This window comes from Chiloscyllium plagiosum, chromosome 3, assembly GCF_004010195.1.
Source record: "Chiloscyllium plagiosum isolate BGI_BamShark_2017 chromosome 3, ASM401019v2, whole genome shotgun sequence".
Classification (NCBI taxonomy): Eukaryota; Metazoa; Chordata; class Chondrichthyes; order Orectolobiformes; family Hemiscylliidae; genus Chiloscyllium; species Chiloscyllium plagiosum.
Window position 1 is genome coordinate 83,885,835 of NC_057712.1, and position 25,655 is coordinate 83,911,489.

The 25,655-nt window shown below is 40.4% G+C and overlaps 2 protein-coding genes across 2 annotated transcripts in view; both read left to right on the forward strand.

Moving 5' to 3' along the window:
- The window catches only part of LOC122546605 (4-galactosyl-N-acetylglucosaminide 3-alpha-L-fucosyltransferase 9-like), a 119,824-nt gene that overhangs the window by 57,115 nt on the left and 37,054 nt on the right, over positions 1–25,655 (forward strand). The window lies entirely within an intron of this gene.
- LOC122546617 (4-galactosyl-N-acetylglucosaminide 3-alpha-L-fucosyltransferase 9-like) lies at positions 22,442–23,713 on the forward strand. Its single transcript, XM_043685296.1, has one exon. It carries the CDS (start codon positions 22,442–22,444, stop codon positions 23,465–23,467), a length of 1,026 nt encoding a protein of 341 aa, XP_043541231.1. The 3' UTR covers positions 23,468–23,713.

Genomic DNA, 25,655 nt, shown 5'->3' on the forward strand with positions numbered 1-25,655 from the left:
CCCTTCTTAAACAGTGGCATCATGTTTGCCACCCTCCAGTCTTCTGCCACTTTACCTGTGACTATCGATGATACAAATATCTCAGCAAGAGGCCCAGCAATCACTTCTCTAGCTTCCCACAGAGTTCTCGGGTACACCTGATCAGGTCCTGGGGATTTATCCACCTTTAACCGTTTCAAGGCATCCAGCACTTCCTCCTCTGTAATCTGGACATTTTGCAAGATGTCACCATCTATTTCCCTACAGTCTATATCTTCCATATCCTTTTCCACAGTTGATGCAGTGACAGAAAGCAGACAAAGGAGATTGAGTCAGTGTGATTAGTTTTTAATTACTCTTGCAAGGTGTGAGCAATGGGCTGTGGTTCCCTTCTCGTTGGTAATTGGATGCATAGACAGTCAAAAATGTCCAGAACAATGAGAAGCCAACAAGGTTAGGATGCTTAGATGACTTATGCATACTGCTGGAGGTGAAGTATAAAAATAAAAGTAATATGCAATCTGTAACAAAGCATAAGAGATGTGAGGCATTCATACCTGAATGATAACCAGAGCTACTCCAGTTTGGGTTTCAAATATGCCAATGATGTATTCAATCAATATTTCAATCACCTTTGCTGATCTGCATATCATAATTTATTGGTACATGGTAATCCAATTACTCCAATAACCGTTCACACAAGTTAGTGCCATTTGATCTTTAAATTTAACTACACTAGAGTAGTGTGGGCTAAATGCATAAAAAAAAAACTCAGGGAATGATAAAATCAGAGAAAATGGGAATGCAGAATTATTGAAATACCACTACACAAAAGACTGGAAGAGAGCCACAAGTCAATTACCATTTGAAAGAAACAGATATTAAAGTTTAAATATAAGTTTAAATGCAATTCTCTTCATAGTCTGTGTTGTGGAGAGATGTCAAACAGAAGTTTCAGTTCTGTGTTCAGCAGTACAAGCGATCTTTGTTTCGAGCTGTTTTGCCACATGCGTAAGAGAGGCCAGAGACTACTCTGAATCTGGCTTTCACTTGGGGCGCAGTTGCTCTCTTAATGATAGCTCATATTGGAGGTCAGTGACACTGTACCTTTCCCATTAAAGTACAGAATATTTATACATATCATATTACAGTGGTTACATGCAACATTGACATCAGTGCTTGCACATCCCCTTGGACCTACGAATACATGATCAATGATTGACAACTTCACAGTCCACCTCAGGTTCCCCATGATCTTATGATGTTTCCCAGACATCGTTATCATCAGGCCTTGGGATCTTACAATGTACCCCATTGATTTATATTCCAATGTTAATACTTATACTCCATCTCAAACAATTGCTAGACTTGCTTATCTCTAAGGACTGTTCATTATATTCACTACTATCCTTATCAAATTCTGTTACTCATCTTATATTTCCCTCTATCTTAATCACAGGAGATGCAATAAGATGTTAATTCCTACTAATTGCTATAAAATTCAAAATATCAGTTCTAATATTTAGTTATATTTAAAGTTATACAGTTACACCTAATGTTAGGATTTCTTAGCCAACGAGTTGTGAGCAGTTTCTGTCTGCCTGGTGTTGGAATGTCAAATAAAGGTTGCCCCTCTATCTAGCAGCAGCCTTTTATAACATATTACCAAGTGGAGGTCAACACCCCTCTAATAATTAAAACCAAAAATCCTAGAAAAGATGGCCTCGCCTCATCATCTGAGAAAAGAAGTATAAAACGTGCTATAGCCTACCTCTTACCGTCAATCTATTATAAAGGAGTGGTTAAATGAATTGGAATCCCTGATACTCACTTTGTAAGTAACTAGTAACAATTTATTAATCTAACTCTAACAATGAACAAATTAACAGAACCATTAACAAACCGAGCAATTGCTCTCTAACTACCTATTCCTGAATAAAATAAGATTCTAATAGAATGCTGTTCGAATAAATACAAGTCTCACTTATGTAAAAAACAATAGATTTAAACATAACCTCTCAAAGTTCACACTGGATTTGTCTTCTGGAATGTTCTTCTGTCCTCTCCAGCCTTTCTCCTGTCTCCCCTGCTGTCTTCCACTGTCTGAAACGCCTTCTCTGTCTGCTGAATTCTGGTGTATGGAATATTAGTTGAACATACTGTGGCATCATTTATGAATAGATGGATGGTGTTTTTTCTTAGACAGTGTGGAGATTTCATGTAAGAAACAGATTTGTATTTCTCCGAAGGCGGGTCTGCTTGCTGTTCAGATGGCAGTTGACTCTATCCCTAATTTTCAAATGCCCACATCTTTTCTACCCATGATTACGCATTAATTTCTTTACAATCAGCTTGGTTCAAAGTCATCAAAACCAATAGATTTTAATATAATTAGTCCTTAGTCTCCAGCTACCTTTTTAAATTAATTGGCTGAATTTAAACTGTGTCTGTGTGAAAATGCTGATACAGCCTGCTAATTGAGAAGTCTTTTGATACACTTGTTTCAATCTTGGGGCTCTCTGCACAATGCTTGCAAACTTCCAAGCTCAGAAAAAAACACAATCTCTTAAAGGGACCACACAATATTTTTTCAATTCATTTTACAATTTTACTATTTTTACACACCAACTTTACGACAAATGTCTTCTATTTTGCATGCTATCAGATAGTTTAAAAATAAATTTGAAAACAGGATGGACTTTATTGTCTTTACCTGAAGTACTTTTCATATAGCACCTATTCAAATCCCTTCGATAGAAGCAAACTTCAAGCACTTTTAGAGCTCCATCAAGTCATTAAAAGAAATTTATTTGAATTCTTTCAGAAGTTCATTAGGTTTGAAGTGACAACCGTTTATTCTCCTTAGGTCATATGGACCATATTTCACAATTGTTTCTGCCCCCTTGCTATGTTATATGTTTACACCTAATGTTGGAATTCTTGAGCCAAGGAGTTATGAGCAGCTTCTGTCTGCCTTACCTTGAAATGTCAAACAAAGATTGCCCCTCAATCTAGCAACAGCCTTTTGCAACTTATAGAGTCATAGAGATTACAGCACGGAAACAAACTGTTCGGTCCAACCTGTCCATGCCAATCAGATATCCCAACCCAATCTAGTCCCACCTGCCAGCACCCAGCCCATAGCCCTGCAAACCCTTCCTATTCATATACCCATCCAAATGCCTCTTAAATGTTGCAATTGTACCAGCCTCTGCCACTTCCTCTGGCAGCTCATTCCACACACGTACCACCCTCTGCGTGAAAAAGTTGCCCTTTAGGTCTTTTTTATATCTTTCCCCTCTCACCTTTAACCTATGCCCTCTAGTTCTGGACTCCCCCACCCCAGGGAAAAGATTTTGTCTATTTATCCTATCCAGCCCCCTCATAATTTTGTAAACCTCCATAAGGTCACCCCTCAGCCTCCGACACTCCAGGGAAAACAGCCCCAGCCTGTTCAGCCTCTCCCTATAGCTCAAATCCTCCAACCCTGGCAACATCCTTATGAATCTTTTCTGAACCATTTCAAGTTTCACAACAACTTTCCAATATGAAGGAGACCAGAATTGCACGCAGTATTCCAACAGCGGCCCAATGTCCTGGGATGCACCAAGGATCAGAGGACCTTGGTGTGCATGTGCTCCAAACATTAACTACACCTCTAGCCCCAAGTCATCCTAATCAAGCAACAATGCTGGTGTGTTCTCTCTACACAAGAACCAGGACAATGCATGCCTATAAGTCTAGCGAAGTCATCGAAAAAAATCATAAAAGGGTTTGTTAGCATTGCTATCTAGCAGCCCTATCTTAGTAATAATCTGTTAACAGATAGTTTGTGTTCTGCTTCAGACCTTATTATAGCCTTAGCTCATAGATGGACAGAAGATCTGAATTCCAAAGGTGAGCTGAGACTGGCTGCTTTTGACATCTAGGCCATAATTGACGAAGTATAGCATCAAGGAGCCTGAGCAATATTCGAGTAAATGGGAACTGGGCAATGCTCTCTACTATTTGGAGTTATATCTCGCTCAAAGGGCAATGGTTGTGGTTGTTGGAGTTAATCCTCACAGCTCCAGGACATCTCGCAGGAGTTCCTCAAGGTAGTGTCCTAGGTCTAATCATCTTCAGCTACTTCATCAGTGACCTTCCCTCCATTGTAAAGTTGGAAGTGGTGATGTACAAGCATCAGTGAACCATGTTCAGCACCATTCACAACTCTTCAGATGCTGAAGCAGTCCATGTCCATATGCAAGAAAACCTAACAACATCCAGACTTAGACTGATAAGGGATAAGTAATGCTTACAGGACACAAGTTCCAGGCAATGAGTATCTCCAACAAGAGACAATTGATCCTTGGCATTCAGATGCAGTTCCATCACTAAATCTGCCATTATCAACTTTATGAAGATTGCCATTGAGCAGAAGCTGAACAGGACTAGTTATATAAATACAGTGGATAAAATAGCAGGTCACTGACTAGGAATTATGTGGCAAGGAGTTCATCTTCTAACTCCCAAAGCCTACTTGTCATCCACAAGGTGCAAGTCAGGAGTGTGATGGACCATTCCCCATTTCCCTGGATAAATGCAGCTCCATCAAAATTCCAGAAGCTTGATCTCATCCAGGACAAAGCAGCTGCTTAATTGCAGGCTGTGCATTTCCACCACCACCAAAGCACAGTGACAGCAGTATGTTCCATCCACCGCACTGCAGTATCTAATGAAGGCTTCTCCACGATCATCTTACAAACCCCTGACTTCACCACCTCAAATGGCAAGGCAGTACATACATGCTTGACTTGGTAATATATCGCCACTCCTTTACTGTCATTGGGTTCTGAAACTACCTTCCCAAGGGAATTGTGGGTGACCCGTTTTATGAATAGTCCCTTGGGAAGTTTCCCCAATTTTCTGCAGTTGGACAGAATTCCTCAAATTGTTGAGCTCCCAGGTGAAATTGGGGAAGAGGCTGTCCTGAGTTATTCAGCTGATTCATCAGTTGGTTGCAGTGTTTAATTTTAAAAGGATCATGTCCTTTGTAAATACTTATTTCCAAGACCCAAATGAACTTCTGTTTTAAAAAGAGTTAATTTAACTAGACTTTCATGGATTGATGAAAGGAGTAAGTTTATTAATTATTGAAAGCAAGAAGAAATAACAGTATCAAAGGCAAGAAATAATAACGTTGAAAGCAAGAAGAAATAATAATAGAAGATACATACACACAGATCAGAAATAAGAGGTAAGCCCTGAAAGATAAAAGTTCTATAAGGAATATGAGCCAGTCTTTGAATTGTTTGTGAAGAGTTTGAATGAAGGGGCTATTGTAGTTGATGATACCTGTAACATTGACTTTGGCTGCCGACCAGGTTTTGAGACACTTGGCTCTGCAGGTTGATTTAAACTTCTTTGGTCTAATTCTTTTTGGTAGTGGATGACTAGGAGCACTCAGACTGAGAGAGAACATTTTCCTTTTTTGCTACCTACAGTGCAGGGATGTTTAAATAGCTGTGATCTTCACTGCATACTAGTCCACACACTAACATGTTAGGGAACTCACAGTGTGCTCGTAGCTAAATGAACAATCCTCAGAATGCGACATATTTAATCATGCCAGAGCAGCATCCTCTCATTGACAAGGGTTCAGAGGGCATTCACCAAATTGTTAGCTGAGCTGGAGTGTTTCAGTTATGAAAAGAGATTAGATAGGCTAGGGTTGGTTTCCTAAGAGGAGAAGGCAGAGGGACAAACTGAACAAAGTGAACAAAATTATGGGGCACATAGATAGGATAATTAGAAGTAATGTTTTCCACTTAATGGGGCATTAATATCAATCAGGATATTGTAGAATCCCTACAGTATGGAAACAGGCAATTCGGCTTATCGACTTCACATCTAACCCTCCAAAGAGCATCCCACCCAGACCCACCCCCTCACGCTATCTCTGAAATACTATGGTTACAACCATAAACAGAAACAGAAATTGCTGGAAAAGCTCCCATCAGGTCTGGAGGCATCTGTGAAGAGAAATCAAGGTTAATGTTTTGGATCCGGTGATCCTTCCTCAGAATTCTACATTTACCATAGTTAACTGTCCTAGCCTGCACATCCCTGGATACCAAGGGCAATTTAGCATGGCTGATCCACCTAACCTGCACATATTTGGACTGTAGGAGGAAACTCACATAAACACAGAGAGAATGTCTCCACACAGACAGTCAGCCTTGGGTTGAGCCTGGGTCCTTGTTACTATGAGGCAACAGTACTAACTACTGAGTCACCGTGTGCCATTTAAGGTATATTTAAGATAAAAGAAAGGAAGAAGTTTGTTCACAATAATTTATGATCACAATAAAGAGTTTTTCACCCAGTGGGTAGCAGATATCTGAAACTCATTACCTGTACCAGTGGCAGGAAGCATCACAACACCAAATAAGTATTTAGATAATCATTTGAAGCATCATAATATACACGTCTTCTTAATCTCAGGGATCTGGTTCGTGCCCCACAGTAGCTGCTGTCAGTTGTAAGCATTGCTGTTTGGGTGACCAGTTAGCTAAGATGGTTGGAGTGGTGCAAATAATGCCAAAGTTGTGATTTCAAAGTCCATATTGGCCAAAATTATTGGTATCCACACCCATCCTTATTTCTTATACTGGAGCAATGGGAATGTCATTACCTCTAGGCTAGAAGGTATTGTTTCATGTCCAACCTGCCTCAGATGTCTTGTAACATGTCTGAACAGGAAATTGAAAATACCTAAAAGGCTATGTATCAAATGATGGAAATATGACCAGTGTGGACATGATGGGCCAAAAGGCCTCTCTTCATGATGTCAAATTCCATGACTCTATAACCTGTTTCCTGCAAACAAAAAGGACCTGCATAAGCCTTGTACCTTTACTTAAAGCTTAAGAAGTCTATAGTTCCTTCTCTTTCTCCATGCCAATGTGTTGGCCAATCAATGTGCCAGTATGCCAACAAATCAGCACTGTTTCTCCTCGAATATAAATTATTGTGATCAAGTTAATTTGGCATTTGTTGGAATTTGTCCTGATTGGTGCAAAATACCTTCAGCAATGGTATTTGGCAAGATTGAAGTTCTGGGCTGCAAAATTACTGTTTCTTTTCTTTCTATGAAAAATCTTCTTTACTAAGTCCAAACCAAGGAAGCATTTCGAAGTATTGGTATTAAACTAGGTTTGGGATGATAAATCCTGGGAGAAGTTGCTCAAGTATCAGGATTGCTTCAATTTCTTTGTTTGGTTAGGTCAGTTTGTGCCAACTGGTTTGGCTTGGTAAAGTATACCTCTAATGTGACTGAAGGTCTTAGTTCAAGTTATGACCTACACACAGATTGCAAACCCAAACTCAAGTCCAAAGAAATAAGCAATCATATTTGTAGGTATTGGACAATCAGACATCCTTTGCCCAAAGTAGCACACCAAAATGCCTCCAGGAAGATCTCAATGACATGGTGGTAAGCTGAGAATTGGGGCAGTAGCCAGAAGTTTGGCCCTACATGTTCTTGAAGAAAGTTCAGCACTTTCTATCAAAATCCTCAGTTAAAGCAACTGAAATGACTATTCAGAATGGCTTCCATGAACAGGTTTAAAATCAGAGCATAGCTGCATTATATATCATTGTTGCTCGTTTGGTTCTGGATCAGCACTTCTCGCCCAGTATCATCTAGCTCTGAGGCACACTACAAGGAAAATCAAACTAGGTCCTGTGCTGACTGTGTCCTCCACTGTTATTAACCAAGCCCATACAGCCCAGTGTACCTTGGGACAGTCACAAAAGCATCAAAGGATTAATTTACCACCTGTGCTAATTATTTTCACTGGGAAAATTCAAAATTTTGCATTGAACATAGGTCCTCAATATTTCAAATAATTTTTTTCCTTGCCGGTGGAAAAGGTAAAATTTCTTGAAAGCAAGATTTGAGGAAAACCTAAGGGCTTCAGAGGTGGAAAAACATACTGCCAGCAGGTCAGTAAATTGTAATGCCATTTCCCACTGCAGTCTCCCTTCAGAGAGCATCTTATCCTCGCTGAGTGAAATAACAATGTTTATCTCTCATGTGACACGGACTATATAACTAATGTATTTCTAACTTAATAGGTGTTTGAAAAAATGGGTTCATGTGTTATTGATTAGCATGGGTGAACTGAGTAGTTTTAGATGGCATGAAGATTTCCAGAATATGGCTCCTGGGAGTTCACTAGAATGTGGCACAATTCTTCCAGGCCATTACTTCTTGCAACTCCCAGGCACTTTGGATTTCCCACTGTAGTAACAGACCCTGACTCACTCCACTATCATATTCTGTGATCTACCCATTTGCCATCACAGATGACTAAGACTGGTATGCTTGCAACAATCAGAATTCAAGAAGTTTTTGAAATCTGTGATGGGTTCAAAGAAAGGAAGAAATTGAGAAATGGCCTTAGGGAATAGAAAGGATGGGGGAGAATGAATTCGGGTTGAGAAGAGAGTGTAACTTCAAAGCATTTTTCTAAATGTCAAGTCTTGCAAAGTGACTCAGCAGTTGCATTGCCTCTTGGAATACAGAAACTCCTTAATCAGGCAAATTGACTTCAGAACTGTCTTGAAAGTGGTTTTGCCTGAGTACAAAGCATAAATGAGATATGATTAAACATTTACATTGGGTTATCGTACTGGGTCACTCTTTCAATAGTTTGTAATGTACACTACATTATGCTCATAAACACCCGCTAACCTCATGTCCGGACTTGTCCCCCACTCTACAATTATGATCAAACCAGTGGATCAATCTTTGTTCAATGAAGAATGTGGGAGAGTGTTCCAGGAGCAAAACCAGGTATACCTAAAAATGAGGGGTCAACCTGGTGAAGCTACAACACATGACTATTTGTATGTCAAAGAGCACAAGCAAGTGCTAGAACTACACAATCCTATAACAAACATTTCAAATCTAAGCTCTGAAGTCTGACAGCATCCAGTTTTGAATGGTGATGGACAACTAAAAAGCTCATTGAGAAGGAAGCTCGATAAGTATCTCAGTCCTCAATGTTAGAGAAGCCCAACACATTAGTGCAAAATACTCCTTTGTAGTATTTGCAAAAACATTCAGTTTTCTTCCACATTGTACCAAGAAATAACTTGAGATACTGGATACTGTAAAGACTATGGGCCCTGACAGCATTCTAGCAATAGTACTGACACGTGCTTCAGAATCTGCAGATTCCCTAGCCTGGTGTTCCAATTAAGCTAAAACACTATTATCTAACGGACTCTCAGTTTGGGTTTTGCCAAGATCTCTCAGCTCCTGACCTCATCACCGCTTTGGTTCAAACATGGACAAAAGAGCAGAACTCCAGAGGTGAGATGACAGTGACTGACCTTAACATCAAGGTCAAGTTTCACCAAGTGTGGCTTTCTAGCAAATCTGGAATCAATGAGAATGGGGAACAAAAACTCTCTGCTGTTTGGAGACATGCCTAGCAAAATGAATGACGATTGTGGTTGTTGGAGGTCAGTCATTTCATTTCTAGGACATCTTGGCAGGTGTTTCTCCAGGTAGTGTCCTAGGCCCAACTATCTTCAGCTGCTTCATCAATGGCCTTCCCTCCATCAAAAGGTCAGAAGTGGGGATGTTCGCGGATACCAGTACAATGAATGGCACCATTCATGATTCCTCAGATACTGAAACAGTCTGTGCATTTGTATAGGAAAATTTGACACTATCAAGGTTGGGGCAGGACGATGGCAGATAATATTTTGTTCCAAAAAAGTTCTGGGCCATGACCTTTCTTCAACAACAAAGAATCTAACCATCCCTTAACATTCAATGGCATACCATTGCTGAGTCACCCACTATCAATATCTTGGGGATTATCATTGACCAGGTACTGAGCTGGGCTAACCGTATAAATACTGTGGCAACAAGAACAGGTTAGAGTCTAGGAATTTTGCAATGCATTGCTTACTTCCTGACTCCAGAAAGCCTGTCCACCATCTGCCATGATGCAAGTCAGAAGTGTGATGGAATACTCCCTGCTTGCCTAGATAGATGCAGTTCCAACAACACTCAAGAAGCTCGACACCATTCAGGGCAAAGCAGCCTGCTTGATTAGCATTACACGCACAAGCAACCATTCCCTCCACCACTGATGCCAAGGAACAGCAGCGTGTACCATATGCAAGATGCACAGCAGAAATTCACCAATGATCCTTTGATAGCATCTTCCAAGCCCACAACCACTAACACCATGAAGGACAAAGTAGCAGATATATGAAGCACCACCATCTACCCACACATACCCTTCCAAGCCACTCACCATCCTGAATCAGAAATAAATCATTGTTCCTTCTGTGTCACTGGGTTGAAATCCTGGAATCCCCTCCCTGACATCATCATGGTTCCACCTGCACCAAGTGTTTGCAGTGGTTGAGAAGGCAGCTCTCTCAATGATAACTAGGAAAGAACAATAAATGCTGACCCAGCCAGTGCTGTCCCGTCGCATGAATGAGAAAAAAAGTGTTTAGGTGGAACTTACTTGACTCATTTCAAGACATTTCTACATTTTTGGTGTTGATCATTTACTTGCCTGTGAGCAAATGTAATGACCTGACAAATGTATTGCTTAATGAGTAGCTGCAGCTACAATCACAGCAGTCATCACTTACCTTCCCGACACAGCTACAACATTTAATGATGAACTGTGAAGAAGACTAAACAACTTCACTGGCCTCTTATATTTACTAATCCAGATTCACAAACGCTGTAAATCTGGTGTAAAACTCAACGCATGCTAAAGCCCAGTTGTCTCCAGGAAAATTCAAAAGACTCACAGGGGTAAGCTATCAATGAGCCTCTTTCACAGGAACAGAAGAGTTCCAGGATAAAATCCCTATTCTGCCCTTGTGAAGACGACCATGGGCAGAAATGGAGTCAGGAATGCTGGCGGCCCCACCTGTTGGCCATTTATCTTTCCAGTCCTGCCTGCTTTTGGTTGCAATCATGATCTTGAATGTCTTTATATTGTCTTCGCTCCTATTCTGTACATTTTCAGTCAAAGTGGGTGACTTTAGGGTACACATACTGACATAGGGAATTTATGTCTGATTGGCATTTGAATGGTTACATTTTCAGTTGTCAGTTCCAATATTTGTAGGAAATTTTACATCATAACTAACTATCAATTAGACTTAGTTTTAGTTTAAATACTGGCTATCATCTAGACATTTTTAAAAATTGCTTTTAGCATCTAATTTCTGCCTTTGATCAAAATTATACCCATAAATCTTTTTTAAAGCAGCCCACTTGAATGGCTGAGTAATCTTTCCATGTTCCTCAGGATCAGGGAATAGTTTACGGTCAAGATCAATGGCTCTTTTGTCTGCTTTGTTTCACTTTTCCATGCCACTTTTCTGCACAGTGGAGATTGTTTCAGTGTATCCCTTTCTGTTGAGTAAGGAATGTGAATTTTATCTGTCTCTTTAGGAAGCCACTTGGTTACTTATGTTTGAGCTGCTGAGGCATCTGGTTGCACAGGCCTCTTGATATTTGATGCAATTCTAGTTTATGGAGCAATGTTTATACAAAATACAAAATAATCTAAAATAGTTAGAGACATCATGTCCTTCAATTCAAAAAGAGACATTTGCTACGCCTTCAGCTTCTGACTTTCTGAAAGAGCAAAGGCAGTCATTAGGTTCACCCACGTTTGTTCTGATCTGGTTAAGTTCTTCAGAATCCATGTTCATGTTTACTTACCACATAATTAGCATTTCGAATTCTTTGGTGTCATGTATGTATCATATGTTCATATCTTCTAGCTTTCTAGGAAATATTACTAATTTCCCACCACAGAAGGTGTCCTTTCATTAAAATTACTGCTTTATGTTCCTCTGCAAGCATAGATATTTATGGTAAATTTGAAACTTTATACATTTATCACAAGCTCTGTGCCCCTCCTTTTCCACAATCCAGTTTAGGAGTAGACACAGATACAACTCAGGTTACAGCATGCTAATGGTGAATTGTCATGGAGGTAAAACTGTGTCATTGACCATTGATCAGCAACACTGAAGGGCTGGCATTATAATTTCAAGTCAGGCTGGTATGTGGCTTGGAGGGGAACTTGTAGATAATGATGTTACCATCCATCTACTATCCTTGTCTTTTCTAGGTGGTATACGTTGCCAGTTTGCCAGGTGCTATCAGAGGAACATTGGTGAAAATTATTTTAGTGCATCTTGTAACTGATACATACTGCTGCCAACGTGCCTTGGTGATGCTGGGACTGAATGTTGAAGGGAGGGGTGTTAATCAAGTGGGATTTTTTTTCTGGAGGGTATCAAGTTTCTTGAATGCTGTAACAGCTGCACATAAACAGGCAAATGGAGAGTATTCTATCACACATCTAACTTGTGAGTCTCATATGCGGTCATCACACCAATGAGTCTCACATTGGTGATTGGGAAGCTATTGGAGAGAATTCTTAGGGTTAGGATTTATGTACATTTGAAAACGCATCGCCCAACTGGGGACAGTCAGCATGGCTTTGTGCAGGAGAGATCATGTCTTACAAATTTGATTGAACCTTTTGAGGAGGTGACAAAGGTGATTGATGAGAGTAGAGCAATGGATGTGTTTACATAGATTTCAGTAAGGCTTTCAACAAGTTCCCTCATGGTAGGCTGATTAAGATGCATGGGATCCATGGTGACTTGCTCATAGAAGACAGAGGGTAGTGATGGAAGGGTGTTTTTTCAGGCTGGAGATCCATGACTAGCAGTGATTGCAGGAATCCATACTGGGATCTCTGCTGTTTAATAAATGATGAAAATGTAGATGGGTGGGTTGGTAAGTTTACAAATGATACCAAGATAGATGGAGTTGTGGACCATGGAGAATGTTGCAATGTGGGCGGAGAAATGGCAGATGAAGTTTAATCTGGGTAAGTGTGAGGTGCTGCACTTTGGGAGACCAAATATTAAGGAAAGGTATACAGTTAATGACAAGACCCTGAACAGTTTTGATGTACAGGGGAATCTTGGGTTTCAAGTCCATAGCTCCCTGAAAGTGGCCACACAAATAAGATGGTAAAGAAGGTGTATGGTATGCTTGCCTTTATTCATCAGGGAATTGACGACAGGAGTCAAGATGTCATGTTCCAGCTTTTTAAGACCTTGGTTAGGCCACACTTAGACTATTGCATTCAGTTCTGGTCAACACATTACAGGAAGGATTTGGAGGCTTTGGAGAGGGTGCAGTAGAGGCTTAGTAAGATGCTGCCTGGATTAGAGGGTATGAGTTATATGGAGAGGCTAGAAAAACTCTGTTGTTTTCTCTGGAGCGGCAAAGGCTGAAGGGAGACTTGATAGAAATCGATAAAATTACGAGATGCATAGATAGGGTTGACAGTCAGAATCTTTTTTCCCAAAGTTGAAATGTCTAATCCTATAGGGCATGCATTTAGGGCGAGAGGGTTAGTTCAAAGGAGAGTTAGGGGCAAGTTTTTTACACAGAGAGTAGTAGGAGTTTAGAACATACTACTGGGGCGGTGGTGGAGGCAGATGCAATAGGGACGTTTAAGAAGTTTTTAGATAAGCACATGAATTTGCAAGGGATGGAATTATGTGGACCAAGGGCAGACAGAAGGGATTAATTTAATTTGGTATCATGTTCAGCACAATATCTGGGTGCTCAGTGTCAGATACCCTGGCTGTGCAAGTGGATATCACAGGGCTTCGGACAATGGTGGTAATTGTACCTTGAATTGTTCAAGTAATAGGCAATAGATAATATGACTGGATTTCATCAAAGAACATGCCATTGCATTTCCTGGTGAGATTGTTAATTTACACAATCCCATTCCATCCATTAAAAGTAATAAAATTCATGCCAAGAGCAAATGCTTAGAAATTATTGGCTCAGACTATTGGACTGAATGGACTGAGATCTGTTGATTCATTTAATGGCTGTTTGCTTATGGATGGTTAGAAGCCTCAGCCCTTGTCCCAATCATGGGGATCTCTCAGCAATAGACTCCAGTCATAGTTTTTCACATTTTACAATACTATTCAAGATACCTGTGCAATGAAACTGATAGCTAAAGGATTTTAACTTGCTGAATCTGAGCCTATGCATAATGTGTTGGAGCACACAGGGCATAAAATGTGAGACATGAATCCTTAGGTAATCAAATTGAATAAGAGGTTGGGGTTAGTTCCTCAACTACAGTGTCAGTTAAGATTTTCATCAGGGGTATGACGTCTGAGAGACCTGAAGTCAAATCCACAATGATTAGCAGATATTGATAATCTACCCTCGTTCTTTTGTAGAGAGCCTACATAATCTATGATTTGGAGATGCCAGTGTTGGACTGGGGTGTACGAAGTTAAAAATCACACAACACCAGGTTATAGTCCAACAGGTTTAATTGGAAGCACACTAGCTTTCGGAGCGACGCTCCTTCATCAGGTGATTGTGGAGGGCTCGATCGTAACACAGAATTTATAGCAAAAATTTGCAGTGTGATGTAACTTAAATTATACATTGAAAAATTGATTGTCTGTTAAGCCTTTCATCTGTTAGAATACAGTGATAATTTCACTTCTTTCATGTGTAAATCACAAAACCCTTTTTTTTAAAGTTGCATTCTCGGGTTAGCTGTTAACAATGGTGATAGCTAGACAATATGTTGAAGGTGTTAGCCCCCTGTGTGTCTCTGTCTATGACCGGATGTTTAGATTGATTCTAATCTAAAAAGTGAGATAACAGAGTTTTACATAAATTCATTTGAGTTTTTGAGCTCAGAGTTCTACATGAATGTATATAGTTTTTGAGCAAAGTGAAATGTAACTCTGCAAGTACAAATTCACCACACAAAATATATGTGTGCATGTGGGTCTTTGTCTGTCTGTGTGTGTGTGTCTGTCTGTCTGGGGTGGGGGTTGTGAGTGTCAGAAAGTGTGTGTGCATGTGGGTCTTTGTCTGTCTGTGTGTGTGTGGAAATGTGCTCCACCATATTTCCAGACAGTGCATTCCATACCTGAACTACTTATTAAGTGAGAAAGTTTATTCTCAATTCAAATTTATTTATTTTGTTCTGATTCGTGATCTGTTTAAAAGTGGGATGTGCTTCTCCCCATCCTCTCTATCAAGATCCCTCATAATTTTGAAAACTTCTAACCGATCTCCTCCTCAAGGGAAACTGTTTCAACCACTCCTGCGCTCTGTCCAATGGTGCCTAGAACTATTGCACCAAAATGGATTATTTCACTTTTCTCTGCATTGGATTTCATCTGCAGCTTATTCTGCCACTCCACCAACTTGTCAATGCCAGTTTGAAGTTCTACACCACCTTCTTTAGTTTACAGTTCTCCCAAGTTTTGTAGTATCTACAGACTCTGAAACACACCAAGATTCAGATCATTTATATACTTCAGGGAAAGTAAGGCTTCCAGTACTAATGCCAGGCACTCCCACTACAAACCTCCTTCCAGTCCAAAAAAGAGCTATTAATCACTTTATTCTGTTTCCTATCCCTGAGCTAATTTTGTATCCATGTTGTTACTGTCTCTTTTGCTCCACAATCTATAACATGACTTAGATATCTGTTGTGTGTCACTGCTTCAAATGCTTTTTGAAAATCCATTTACACCACTTCAGCCTTCCCTTCCCTTCCCTGCAGCGGGTTTTATCAGATGAAGGCCAAGTGAGTTATTCTCCGAAGGGTCACCGGACCAGAAATGTAGCTCCACTTTCTCTCCAGAGTTTTCCCAGCTATTTCTGTTTTTGTTTCAGATTTCCAGCATTAGTTGTTTGTTCTTTTTTGCCAAGTGGAAACTTAAACAGAAGTTCCTGGAAAAGCTCAGCAGGTCTGGCAGCATCTGTGAAGAGAAATCAAAGTTGACATTTTGGGTCTTGTGACCCTTCCTGAGGACAGTTCTAAGAAAGGGTCACTGGATCGAAAACATTAATTTTGATTTCTCTTCACAGATGCAGCCAGACCTGCTGAGCTTTGCCACCAACTTTTGTTTTTGTTAGCATGCGCAGTTCTTTCAGTTTTTATATAGTACTGGAAACTTGACTGGTTTATCATTTCCGAGTTCATTTTGTGGAAGCAAGTTTAAGTTTACTAGGTGAGTAAAATAGCCTAATTAAAGTGAATGAAATTAGGACCATCATTGCATTGGGACCAATTGCCAAATTGCAAAGAGATCATCTTGCACGACTAATCAAGTACAATTAGTGACAGCTACATGTTGGTCAGAATAACAGCTTTGTCCAGAAGCTGTGCAGTTACCAATTGTCACTGATTAGAGTATTAACAGTTTCCAAAGTTTCAGAATCTGGCAAAGGAAAAGGAAGACACATATTAATGCAATGACTGGAAGAGTACCTAGAGAGAGAAAAAGCACTTGGTTTTTGATGTTGTAGTCTACTAGGAAAAGAGGGAGTAGGAGTGAGAGACGTCAGTTTGGTTACTTGTGGGTTGGGTTGTGTCATCGGTTCCTTGGTGTTTCCTCATGGAAAAGTGATACAAAGGATGAAATCACATGGGATCTATGGTGAGTTGTTAAACGGATACAGAATTGGTGTGGTTGTGGAAGACAAACAGGAGCAGTGGAAGGGTATATTTCACATTGGAGATCTGTGAGCAGTGGTGTTCTGCAGGGATCAATGCTGCAACCCCAATTGTCTGTACTATATATAAATGATTCAGAGGAGAATATAGCCTGATTTCCTGATTAGTAGGTTTGTAGATGACACAAAGATTGGGGGATAGTGAGGAGGATTGCCACAGGATACAGCAGAATCATAGTGATGTACAGGATCTTAAATTAATCTAGTCCCATTTGCCAGCATTTGGATATAGATAGGCTAGAGATTGGCGCAGAAATTTGGCAGATGGAGTTTAATCCAGACAAATGCATTTTGCAACATCTAATGCAGGAGGGACATATGCAGTAAATGATGGATACCTTAGTAGCATCAATGTATAAAAGTGGCAGCAAGTGAATAAGGTGGTCAAAAAGACGATAAGATCATTAGACATAGGAGCAGAAATGTGGCCATTCAGTCTATCGAGTAGAAAATACCATTCAATCATGCTGAAAAGTTTCTCAACCCCATTCTCCTGCTTTCTCCCCATAACCCTTGATCCCTTTGATACTCAACAAGCTATCTGCCTCAGTTTTAAATATACTCAGTGGCCTGGCCTCCACAGTGTTCTGTGACAATGAATTCCATAGATTCACTACTCTCTGGCTAAAGAAGCTTCTCCTTATCTCCATTCTATAAGGTCTTCCCTTTACTCTCAGGCTGTGCTCTTTGGTCCTAGTCTCTCCTACCAATGGAAACATCTTCCCAACATCCACTCTGGCCAGGCCATTCAGTCTTCTGTATGTTTTAATTATATTCCTGTTCACTCTTCTAAACTCTATCAAGGTATAAACCCTGAGTCCTCAAATGTTCCTTATATGTTAAGCTTTTCATTTCTGGGATCATTCTTGTGAACCTCCTCTGAACACACTCCAGGGCAGGTACATCCTTCGTAGAATATGGGATGCAAAACTGCATACAATATCAAAATGTGGTCTGATCAGAACCTTATAGAGCCTCAGAAGCACACCCCTGCTTTCATATTCAAGTCCTCTCAAAATAAATGCCATCATTGCATTTGCCTTCCTAACTACTGACTCAACCTGCAAGTTTACCTTGAGAGAATCCTGGACTAGAACTCCCAAGTCTCTTTGCACTTCAGACTTCTGAATTTTCTCCCCATTTAGAAAATAGGCCATGCCTCTATTCTTCCTACCAAAATGCATGACCTCACATTTTCTCACGTTGTACTCCATTTGATGCTTCTTTTCCCACTCTCCTAACCTGTTCAAATTCTTGTGCAGCCTCCCCGCCTCCTCAGTGCTACCGGTCCGTCTACCTATCTTTGTATCATCTGCAAACTTAGCCAGAATGCTCTCAGTTCCTTCATCTGGATTGTTAATGTATAAAGTGAAAAGTTGTGGTCCCAATACTGAGCCTTGCGGAACACCACTTGTCACATCTGCCATCCTGAGAAGGACCCTTTTACCCCCATTCTCAGCTTTCCACCAGACAGCCAAGCTTCTATCCATGCTACCACCTTGCCTCAGACACCATGGGCCCTTATCTTACTCAGGAGCCTCCTGTACAGCACCTTGTCAAACGCCTTCTTGAAGTCCAGGTAGATAACATTCATTGGCTCACCTTGGTATAACCTGCTTGTTAATTCCTCAAAAAGTTCAAGCAAATTTGTCAAGCATGACTCTCCTTGATGAAACCATGCTGACTTTGCCCTATTTTACCATGCACGTCCAAGTATTCAGAAATCTCATCCTTCACAATCGATTCCAGGATCATATCCACAACTGAGGTGAGGCTAATCAGTCTGCAATTTTCTGTCTTTTGCCTTACTCCATTTTAAAACAAGCATGTTAGCGATTTTCCAGTCCTTTGGGACCCTCCCTGATTCTAACGATTCCTGAAAGATCACCGCTAATGCCTCCACTATCTCTTCAGCTATCTCCTTTAGAACTCTGGGCTGTAGTCCAGGTGACTTATCCACCTTCAAGCCATTCAGTTTTTCTAGCACCTTCGCCTTGGTGATGGCCACCATACTCAGCTCTGTCCCCTCACTCTCTTAAATGTTTGGGATTTTGCTTATATCTTCCACCGTGAAGACTGACACCGAAGCAATTATTCAGTTCCTCAGCCATTTCCTTGTTCCCTACTACTATCTCTCCAGCGGCATTTTCCAGAGGCCCAATGTCCACCTTTGCCTCTCTTTTGTCCTTTATATATCTAAAAAATCTCCTAAAATCTTCTTTTATATTAATGGCTAGCTTACCCTCATATTTAATCTTCTCCCTCCTTATTTCTTTTTTTTTTGTTGCCCTCTGTTGATCTTTGTAAGCTGTCCAATCTTCTGGTTTCCCGCTGCCCTTTGCCACATTATATGCTTTCTCTTTTGCTTTAATGCTATTCCCGACTTCCCTAGTCAGCCAGGGTTGCCTCATCCTCCCTGTACCATACTTCTTTTTCCTCCGAATGAAACTCTGCTCTGTCTCCTGAAGTACTCCCAGAAACTCCTGCCATTGCTGTCCCATTGTCTTTCCTGCTAGGCTACTCTCCCAGTTCCTCCCTCATGCCAAGGTATATGGCATGCTTGCCTTCGTTGGTTGGGGCATAGAATATAAAAATTGGCAAGTCATGTTATAGCTGTATAGGACATCAGTTTACAGTTTACAGTTTACAGTTTACAGTTCTTGTCACCACTCGACCAGAAGGATGTGGAGGATTTGGAGAGGTACAGAAACAGTTTACCAGAATGTTGCCTAGTTTGGAGTGTATGAGCTGTAAGGAGAGATTGGACAAATTTAGTTTGTTTTCATTTAAACATCAAAGAATGAGGGGTGACTTGATAAAAGTTTACAAAATAATGATGGTACAAGGACAAGTCTTCATAGCTTCAGAGAAGTACATAGGACATTGTGGAGAAGAAGTATTTTACACAACAAGTGATAATGACTTGGTAACCACTGCCAGTAAAAGATGTTAAAAGCAGAGACATTGGATGATTTCTAAAGAATTGAATGGGTATAAGGGAAGTAAATTTTATAAGTCACAAATGGGTGGTGCAGTCACTCAGTGGTTGGCACTGTTGCCCCACAGTGCTAGAGACCTGGGTTTGATTCCACCCTCGGGTGATTGACTATAGAGTTAGCACATTCTCCCCATGTCTGCATGGGGTTCCTCCAGGTGCTCCAATTCCCTGCCACAGTCCAAAGATGTACAGGGTTAGGTGGATTGGCCATGCTAAAGTGCCCATAGTGTCCAGAAATGTGCAGATTAGGTGTATTAGCCATGGGAAATGCAGGGTTAGAGGGATAGGGTAGGGGGTGAGTCTGCATGGGATACTTTTCGGAGGGTTGGTTTGTGCTCGATGGGTCAAAAGGCTTGCTTCTGTGTTGTAGGGATTCTGATTCTAGGCTGTAGGGAATAGAACTAGAAAATGGGCTGATTGACTTTCCTGATGTCTGCATAAACTAGATGTGCTTATTGGTTTCCTTCTCAGTTGTAATGACTCTGTGACTGGCATTTATGACATTTATCTGAGCAGATGGTGACAGACAGGAATTTTGCTATCTTCCTAAGTCTATGTCCGAAGTGGATTTCATTGCTCTGTGCCTGATACTCAACCGTTGGGTACTTAACATCTGGGAAGCCTGAAGGTTTCTGGGAGTGTTTGAGCAGTAGTGGAGCCCTACATTTTCAGGCAGTCAGTACCTTTTCAAAACACCTGACATGAAGAAGTTGGCAGGGGATTCCCACTGACAGCTGCCTCCCTGACCTTGTTGCTAATCTGTTCCAGCTTGTGAACTTCCTTCTCTGCATTAGTCACCTCCTCCTGGTTCCTTGGTTTCAAGTGGGTAAACTTCTTGAAGCAGCCACTGCCTCAATAGAGGCACCATCAAGAAAATACATCTGCTGGTTTCTGATTGACCAGAAGGTCTTTGGAAGGAATTGGGTCATCCTGCTATCTCAGAGCTCCTTCCATCATTCCTGTCCAGCCAGTTGGCAAAACCTGTCTGCCCTCTAAATCTGTGCAAGATTTAATTCCATTCATTCTTTAATCATCATTGATTGTTCCACAATTTGAAGATGGCCTCTGCTCGGGTTGTGATTTTCATCCGTGGGTTTTCATGTAATTGAATAGGCTGACTCCGAACCCTCAGATCATTGTTCGCATGAGGCAGGGACACCTATGAGGTAGAGGGACCCAGAGTGCAGGATCTGCTGCCTTTTCTTTCCTCTGCCACCATCTCTGTCTCATCATTAATGCATTAGGATTCAAAGCACAATGCAACCTGATGAACAACGTGCCTGTTATGAGCATGTGGCGCAAAGTTCCAAGCAGTCATAGTTTAATAGTAATAGAAGCAAGATTGGGGCATTTGCCCCATCGAGCCTGCTCCGCCATCTCATTAAGATCATGTCTGATCTATCCATTGTCTCAGCTCCTCTACCCGCATTATCCCCATAACCTTTAATTCCCCCACCATGCAAAAATCCATCCAACTGTGTCTTGACTATATTTAATGAAGCTGCCTCTACTGCTTCCTTGGGCAGAGAATTCCATAGATTCACTACTCACTAGGAAATGCAGCTCCTCCTCAACTCTGTCCTAAGTCTACTCCCCCCAATCTTGAGGCATGTCCCCTAGTCCTAGACTCACCCAACAGCAGAAAAAAACTTGCCTGCCTCCATCATATCAATCCCTTCTAAATTTTATATGTTTCTATAAGATGCCCTCTCATTTTTCTAAATTCTAGTGAGTACATTCTCAGGTGGCTCAATCTCTCCTCAAAGGGTCACCCCCTCTTCTCCGGAATCAACCTGGTGAACCTCCTCTGCACTACCTCCAAAGCCAATATATCCTTCCTCAAGTACAGAACTGCACACATTACTCCAGGTGTGGCCTCACCAACACCTTGCCCAAGTACAGCAGAACCTCCCAAGCTCTTAAATTCAATCCCTGTCGCAATGAAAGTCAATATTCCATTTGCCTTCCTGATACCTGTTGCACCTGCAAATCAACTTTTAGCAATTCATTTATGAGCACTTCTAAGTCCCCCTGCAATCTTTCACCATGTAAATAATACTCTGACCTACTATTTTTTACTTCCAAAGTGGATAACCTCACATTTACTAACATTGTACTCCATCTGCCAGACTCTTGCCCACTCACTTAACCTATCTAAATCTCTCTGCACACCCTCCACATCATCTGCACAGTTTGCCTTTCCAGTCAATTTAGTGCCATCAGCAAACATTACACTTGGGTCTCCTATTCCAAATCATTTATATATAAATCATGAACAGTTGTGGGCCCAACACTGACCCCTGCAGGACCCTGCTCATTTCTGATCTCCAACCAGAGAAACACCCATTTATCCCAACTCTCTGCTTTCTATTGGTTAACCAGTCCTCTATCCATGCCTAACTTCAAGGAGAACTTTCTAGTGTCTTTGCAATATTTTCTTTCTCTTCCCTGGAAGACTGGCCACCTGGAAGTTGAGAAAACACGACACAGTGAACAAAATGCTTCACATTCCGACAGACACAGTGTCCAGTCCATTTCTTAGCAGAATTTAGTTTAAGCAGTATTATAAATTTCCTTACTCCTTCTACTTAACTTTATGTGGGATTTTCAAATGCCCATTTTCTTCATTCTGCTTGCTTGCGTTTTCCTTGAATTCATCTCTCATCTTCAAGTTACTCATCTTCTATTCTTATTCCCTTCTCTTACATTTCCTCTGTAGGGATGCTGTTATTCAAATTTTCTGAACCTTGATGCAGAAGGCAAGAGACACAATGTTCTCAAGATCCTAATAGTCTTCATTTTTTTACTTTTCAGGAGACATTATGACATCAGCATCCAACAAAGGGCTTTTCTGTTTCCTGTTCATGACTCTCATCACTTTGAGCTGTTTTTTAGCTGCATTGCTGTATGTAAAACCATCCAATACCTGGATTTATGCTCCACTGGAATTTGCCACATCAGCACCAGGCGTGAAGAGTATTTTTGGGACAGGTGCTGAGGAGAATAAAACTATTGTGCTGATTTGGCTTTGGCCTTTCGGTCAGACATTTGAGCTCGATTCTTGTAAATCGGAGTTTAACATCCATGACTGTCACTTGACTGTGAATAGGAGCCTCTTCGACAAGTCGCACGCTGTTCTTTTCCATCACAGAGACATAACTGGGGACTTATCCAATTTGCCCACACGACCTCGGCCAACTTTTCAGAAATGGGTTTGGATGAATCTGGAGTCACCTATGCATGCTTCAAAAAGGACAGGACTCGACCAACTCTTCAACCTGACTTTGACATATCGGCGGGATTCAGATATCCAGGTGCCTTATGGATCTCTGACAATGAGCAAAGTCTCAATAGACTTTGAATTGCCCAGTAAAAGCAATCTTGTATGTTGGGTTGTAAGCAACTGGAACTCTAACCATGCCAGAGTGAAGTATTGCCAAGAACTATCCAAATATATTAAAATCAATACTTATAATCAAGCCTTTAGAAAACATCTGAACTCTAAAGATTTGATCCCTACAATATCCAGTTGTAAGTTCTACCTTTCCTTTGAAAACTCAAATCACGAGGATTACATAACTAAAAAGCTCTACAACACCTTCCTTGCTGGCACTGTACCCGTGGTCTTGGGGCCATCGAGAAAAAACTATGAAAATTACATTCCAGCTGATTCCTTCATTCATGTGGATGATTTCAAATCAGCTCAGGAACTTGCAGCTTACCTGAACATGTTGAATGATAATGAGGACTTGTACATGAACTATTTCAAATGGAGAAAGTATTACACAGTGCGGATGACTCGTTTCTGGGATGAACATGCGTGTAACGTGTGTGAGGATATAAAATGACATCAAGAATATCGACCATGTTCTAGTTTGGAAAACTGGTTTTGGGACTGAATTTGAAAACGTGCCTCTGATTACTGTCATGGATCATCAGCAATTGATCGTTTTCCAATTTGGAGAAAGGATTTTGGAATTAAATTCCAGTAAATACCACGGATCATCAGTCATATCAATTGGATTGAATTAACTTCTTTCCCCAAAGAGAAAATATTTTCAACCAATTATTTTATTGACCCCAAAAATAAAATATCCTCTGGCCTCCATTGTATTAAGTTATATAAAACATATAAGTCCCTGACATGAACTTCTAATCTGAGAGGGACATCTACTGGAAAATAAAATTAGTTTACAAGCTTATTATGTTAAAGAAACTTCACAAAGAATTTGATCTGTCATTGCCATTGTGGAGACAACATTAGGAAAAATAACATTTACACAAATTTAAGAAGAAAGTGCTGTGAAACAGATTATATACCAATCTGGAACTTAAGAAATGAGAACTATGACTCAGGAGCAGGACTAGGTCTTTCAACCTGCAGGACTGTTCTGCAATTTGATAAGATCATGGCAGATCTAAGTGTGGTCTCAAATCCACTTTCTTGCCTGTCTCCCACCACCATTGACCCCCTTAACTGTTAAAATTCCAAAGAACTCAATTTTTAATAAAAGCAATGGCTCAACACCCCCCCACTCCCCACCCCCCCCAAACCCCTTCACTCCAGCTCAAGAAGAGAATTCTAACAATCCGTTTGATGCAATTCAATCCTTTTTTTGAGTAAGGAGACCGAACTTGGTTGTTGTACTCCTGATTTGGCCTGGTCAAGTCCCTGTACAGACAGAGCAATGTTTCCCAACATTTTGGTTGCATCAGCTGCCAATCAAGGACAAGCAATAAATGTCAAAACAATTTTATTGAAGTGAATAATAGCCAGTAGACAAACAAAAGTGAAAAGTTTTGAATGAAAATATAGATTGGCGTATGTAAAAATTACCAAGATAAGTATTTCAATTTATTTTTAAATCAGCTTTTGTTAATTGTGTTGATGTGTACCTGGAATGAAAACAAATCAAAGATGAGTACTCAGAAACTATAGGTTTGTATCAACAACCACTTCAGCACTTTATACTCTCTTTATAATAAACACCAACATTCCATTGACCTTCCTCATCACTTGCCAGAGCTGTACTTTAACAATGGTGTATCAGGAGACCCAGATCCATCTGTTCAACTGAGTGCTGCAATCTTTCTTTATTTGAATGATTTTCTATTTTTCCTAATTAAAATGCACACGATACATCATCTAGCAATTTTTAAACTATTTGCCTAGCCTTCTTAGATCAATTTATAGACTCTTGATAACTTACTTTTCTGCCTATCTTGGTGTCATCAATGTTTGGTTCCTTTTTCCAAGTTATTGATGTTGATTGTAAATAACTGAGGCCCCATTGCTGAAGCCTGTGGTACTCTGCTGATTAGACTTTGCCAACCCAACAAAGACTTCTGTGGGCTAGCAAGTCCTTAATCATGCCAATGTGTTACCTGCTACATCAGGAGCACTATTTTATCCATTAACCTTTGATGTTTCGCTTTAAGAAATACCTTTGGAAATCCATGTAAACAACATCTCCATCTTCATCTTATCTACCTTGTTTGTTGCTTCTTTACAAACTGATCAATTGAAAAATATGACTTTCCTTTCACAAAACCATACTAATTCTGTCTGATTCCATTATAATTTTATACATCCTGCTGTTCCTCTTAATAATGGAGTCCTACAAATTTCCTATAACAGATGTTCGGCCAAATGGCCTATGTATCTTGTTGTCTGCCTCCTTCCTTTCTTATATAAAGGTGATAAGTTTGATATTTTCTAATTAACTAGAACGCTCCAAGAAGCTGAGAGGTTTTGGAAGAGTATAAGCAATCTCTTATCTCTGTGGACACTTCATTTAAGACCCTAGGATGCAGACCATCAGCACTTAGGGTCTTTTCAGCTTTTTGGTTGAATATTCTCCCAAAATCCTTTCCTTTATGATGGTGAATATTTTGATTTCTTCTTTCCCTTTTGTCTCTTGACTTTCAAGTACCTAAGTTTTCTAAGTCTTTTACAGTAACGACATACACAAGAATCTTTCTAACCCTTCCTTCATTTCTTTGTTTTCCATTATTAATCACCAGACTCACTGATGC

What these genes read in the sequence shown, in the direction of transcription:
- LOC122546617 (XM_043685296.1), top strand. Translation starts at nt 22,442, where the DNA reads ATGACATCAGCATCCAACAAAGGGCTTTTCTGTTTCCTGTTCATGACT.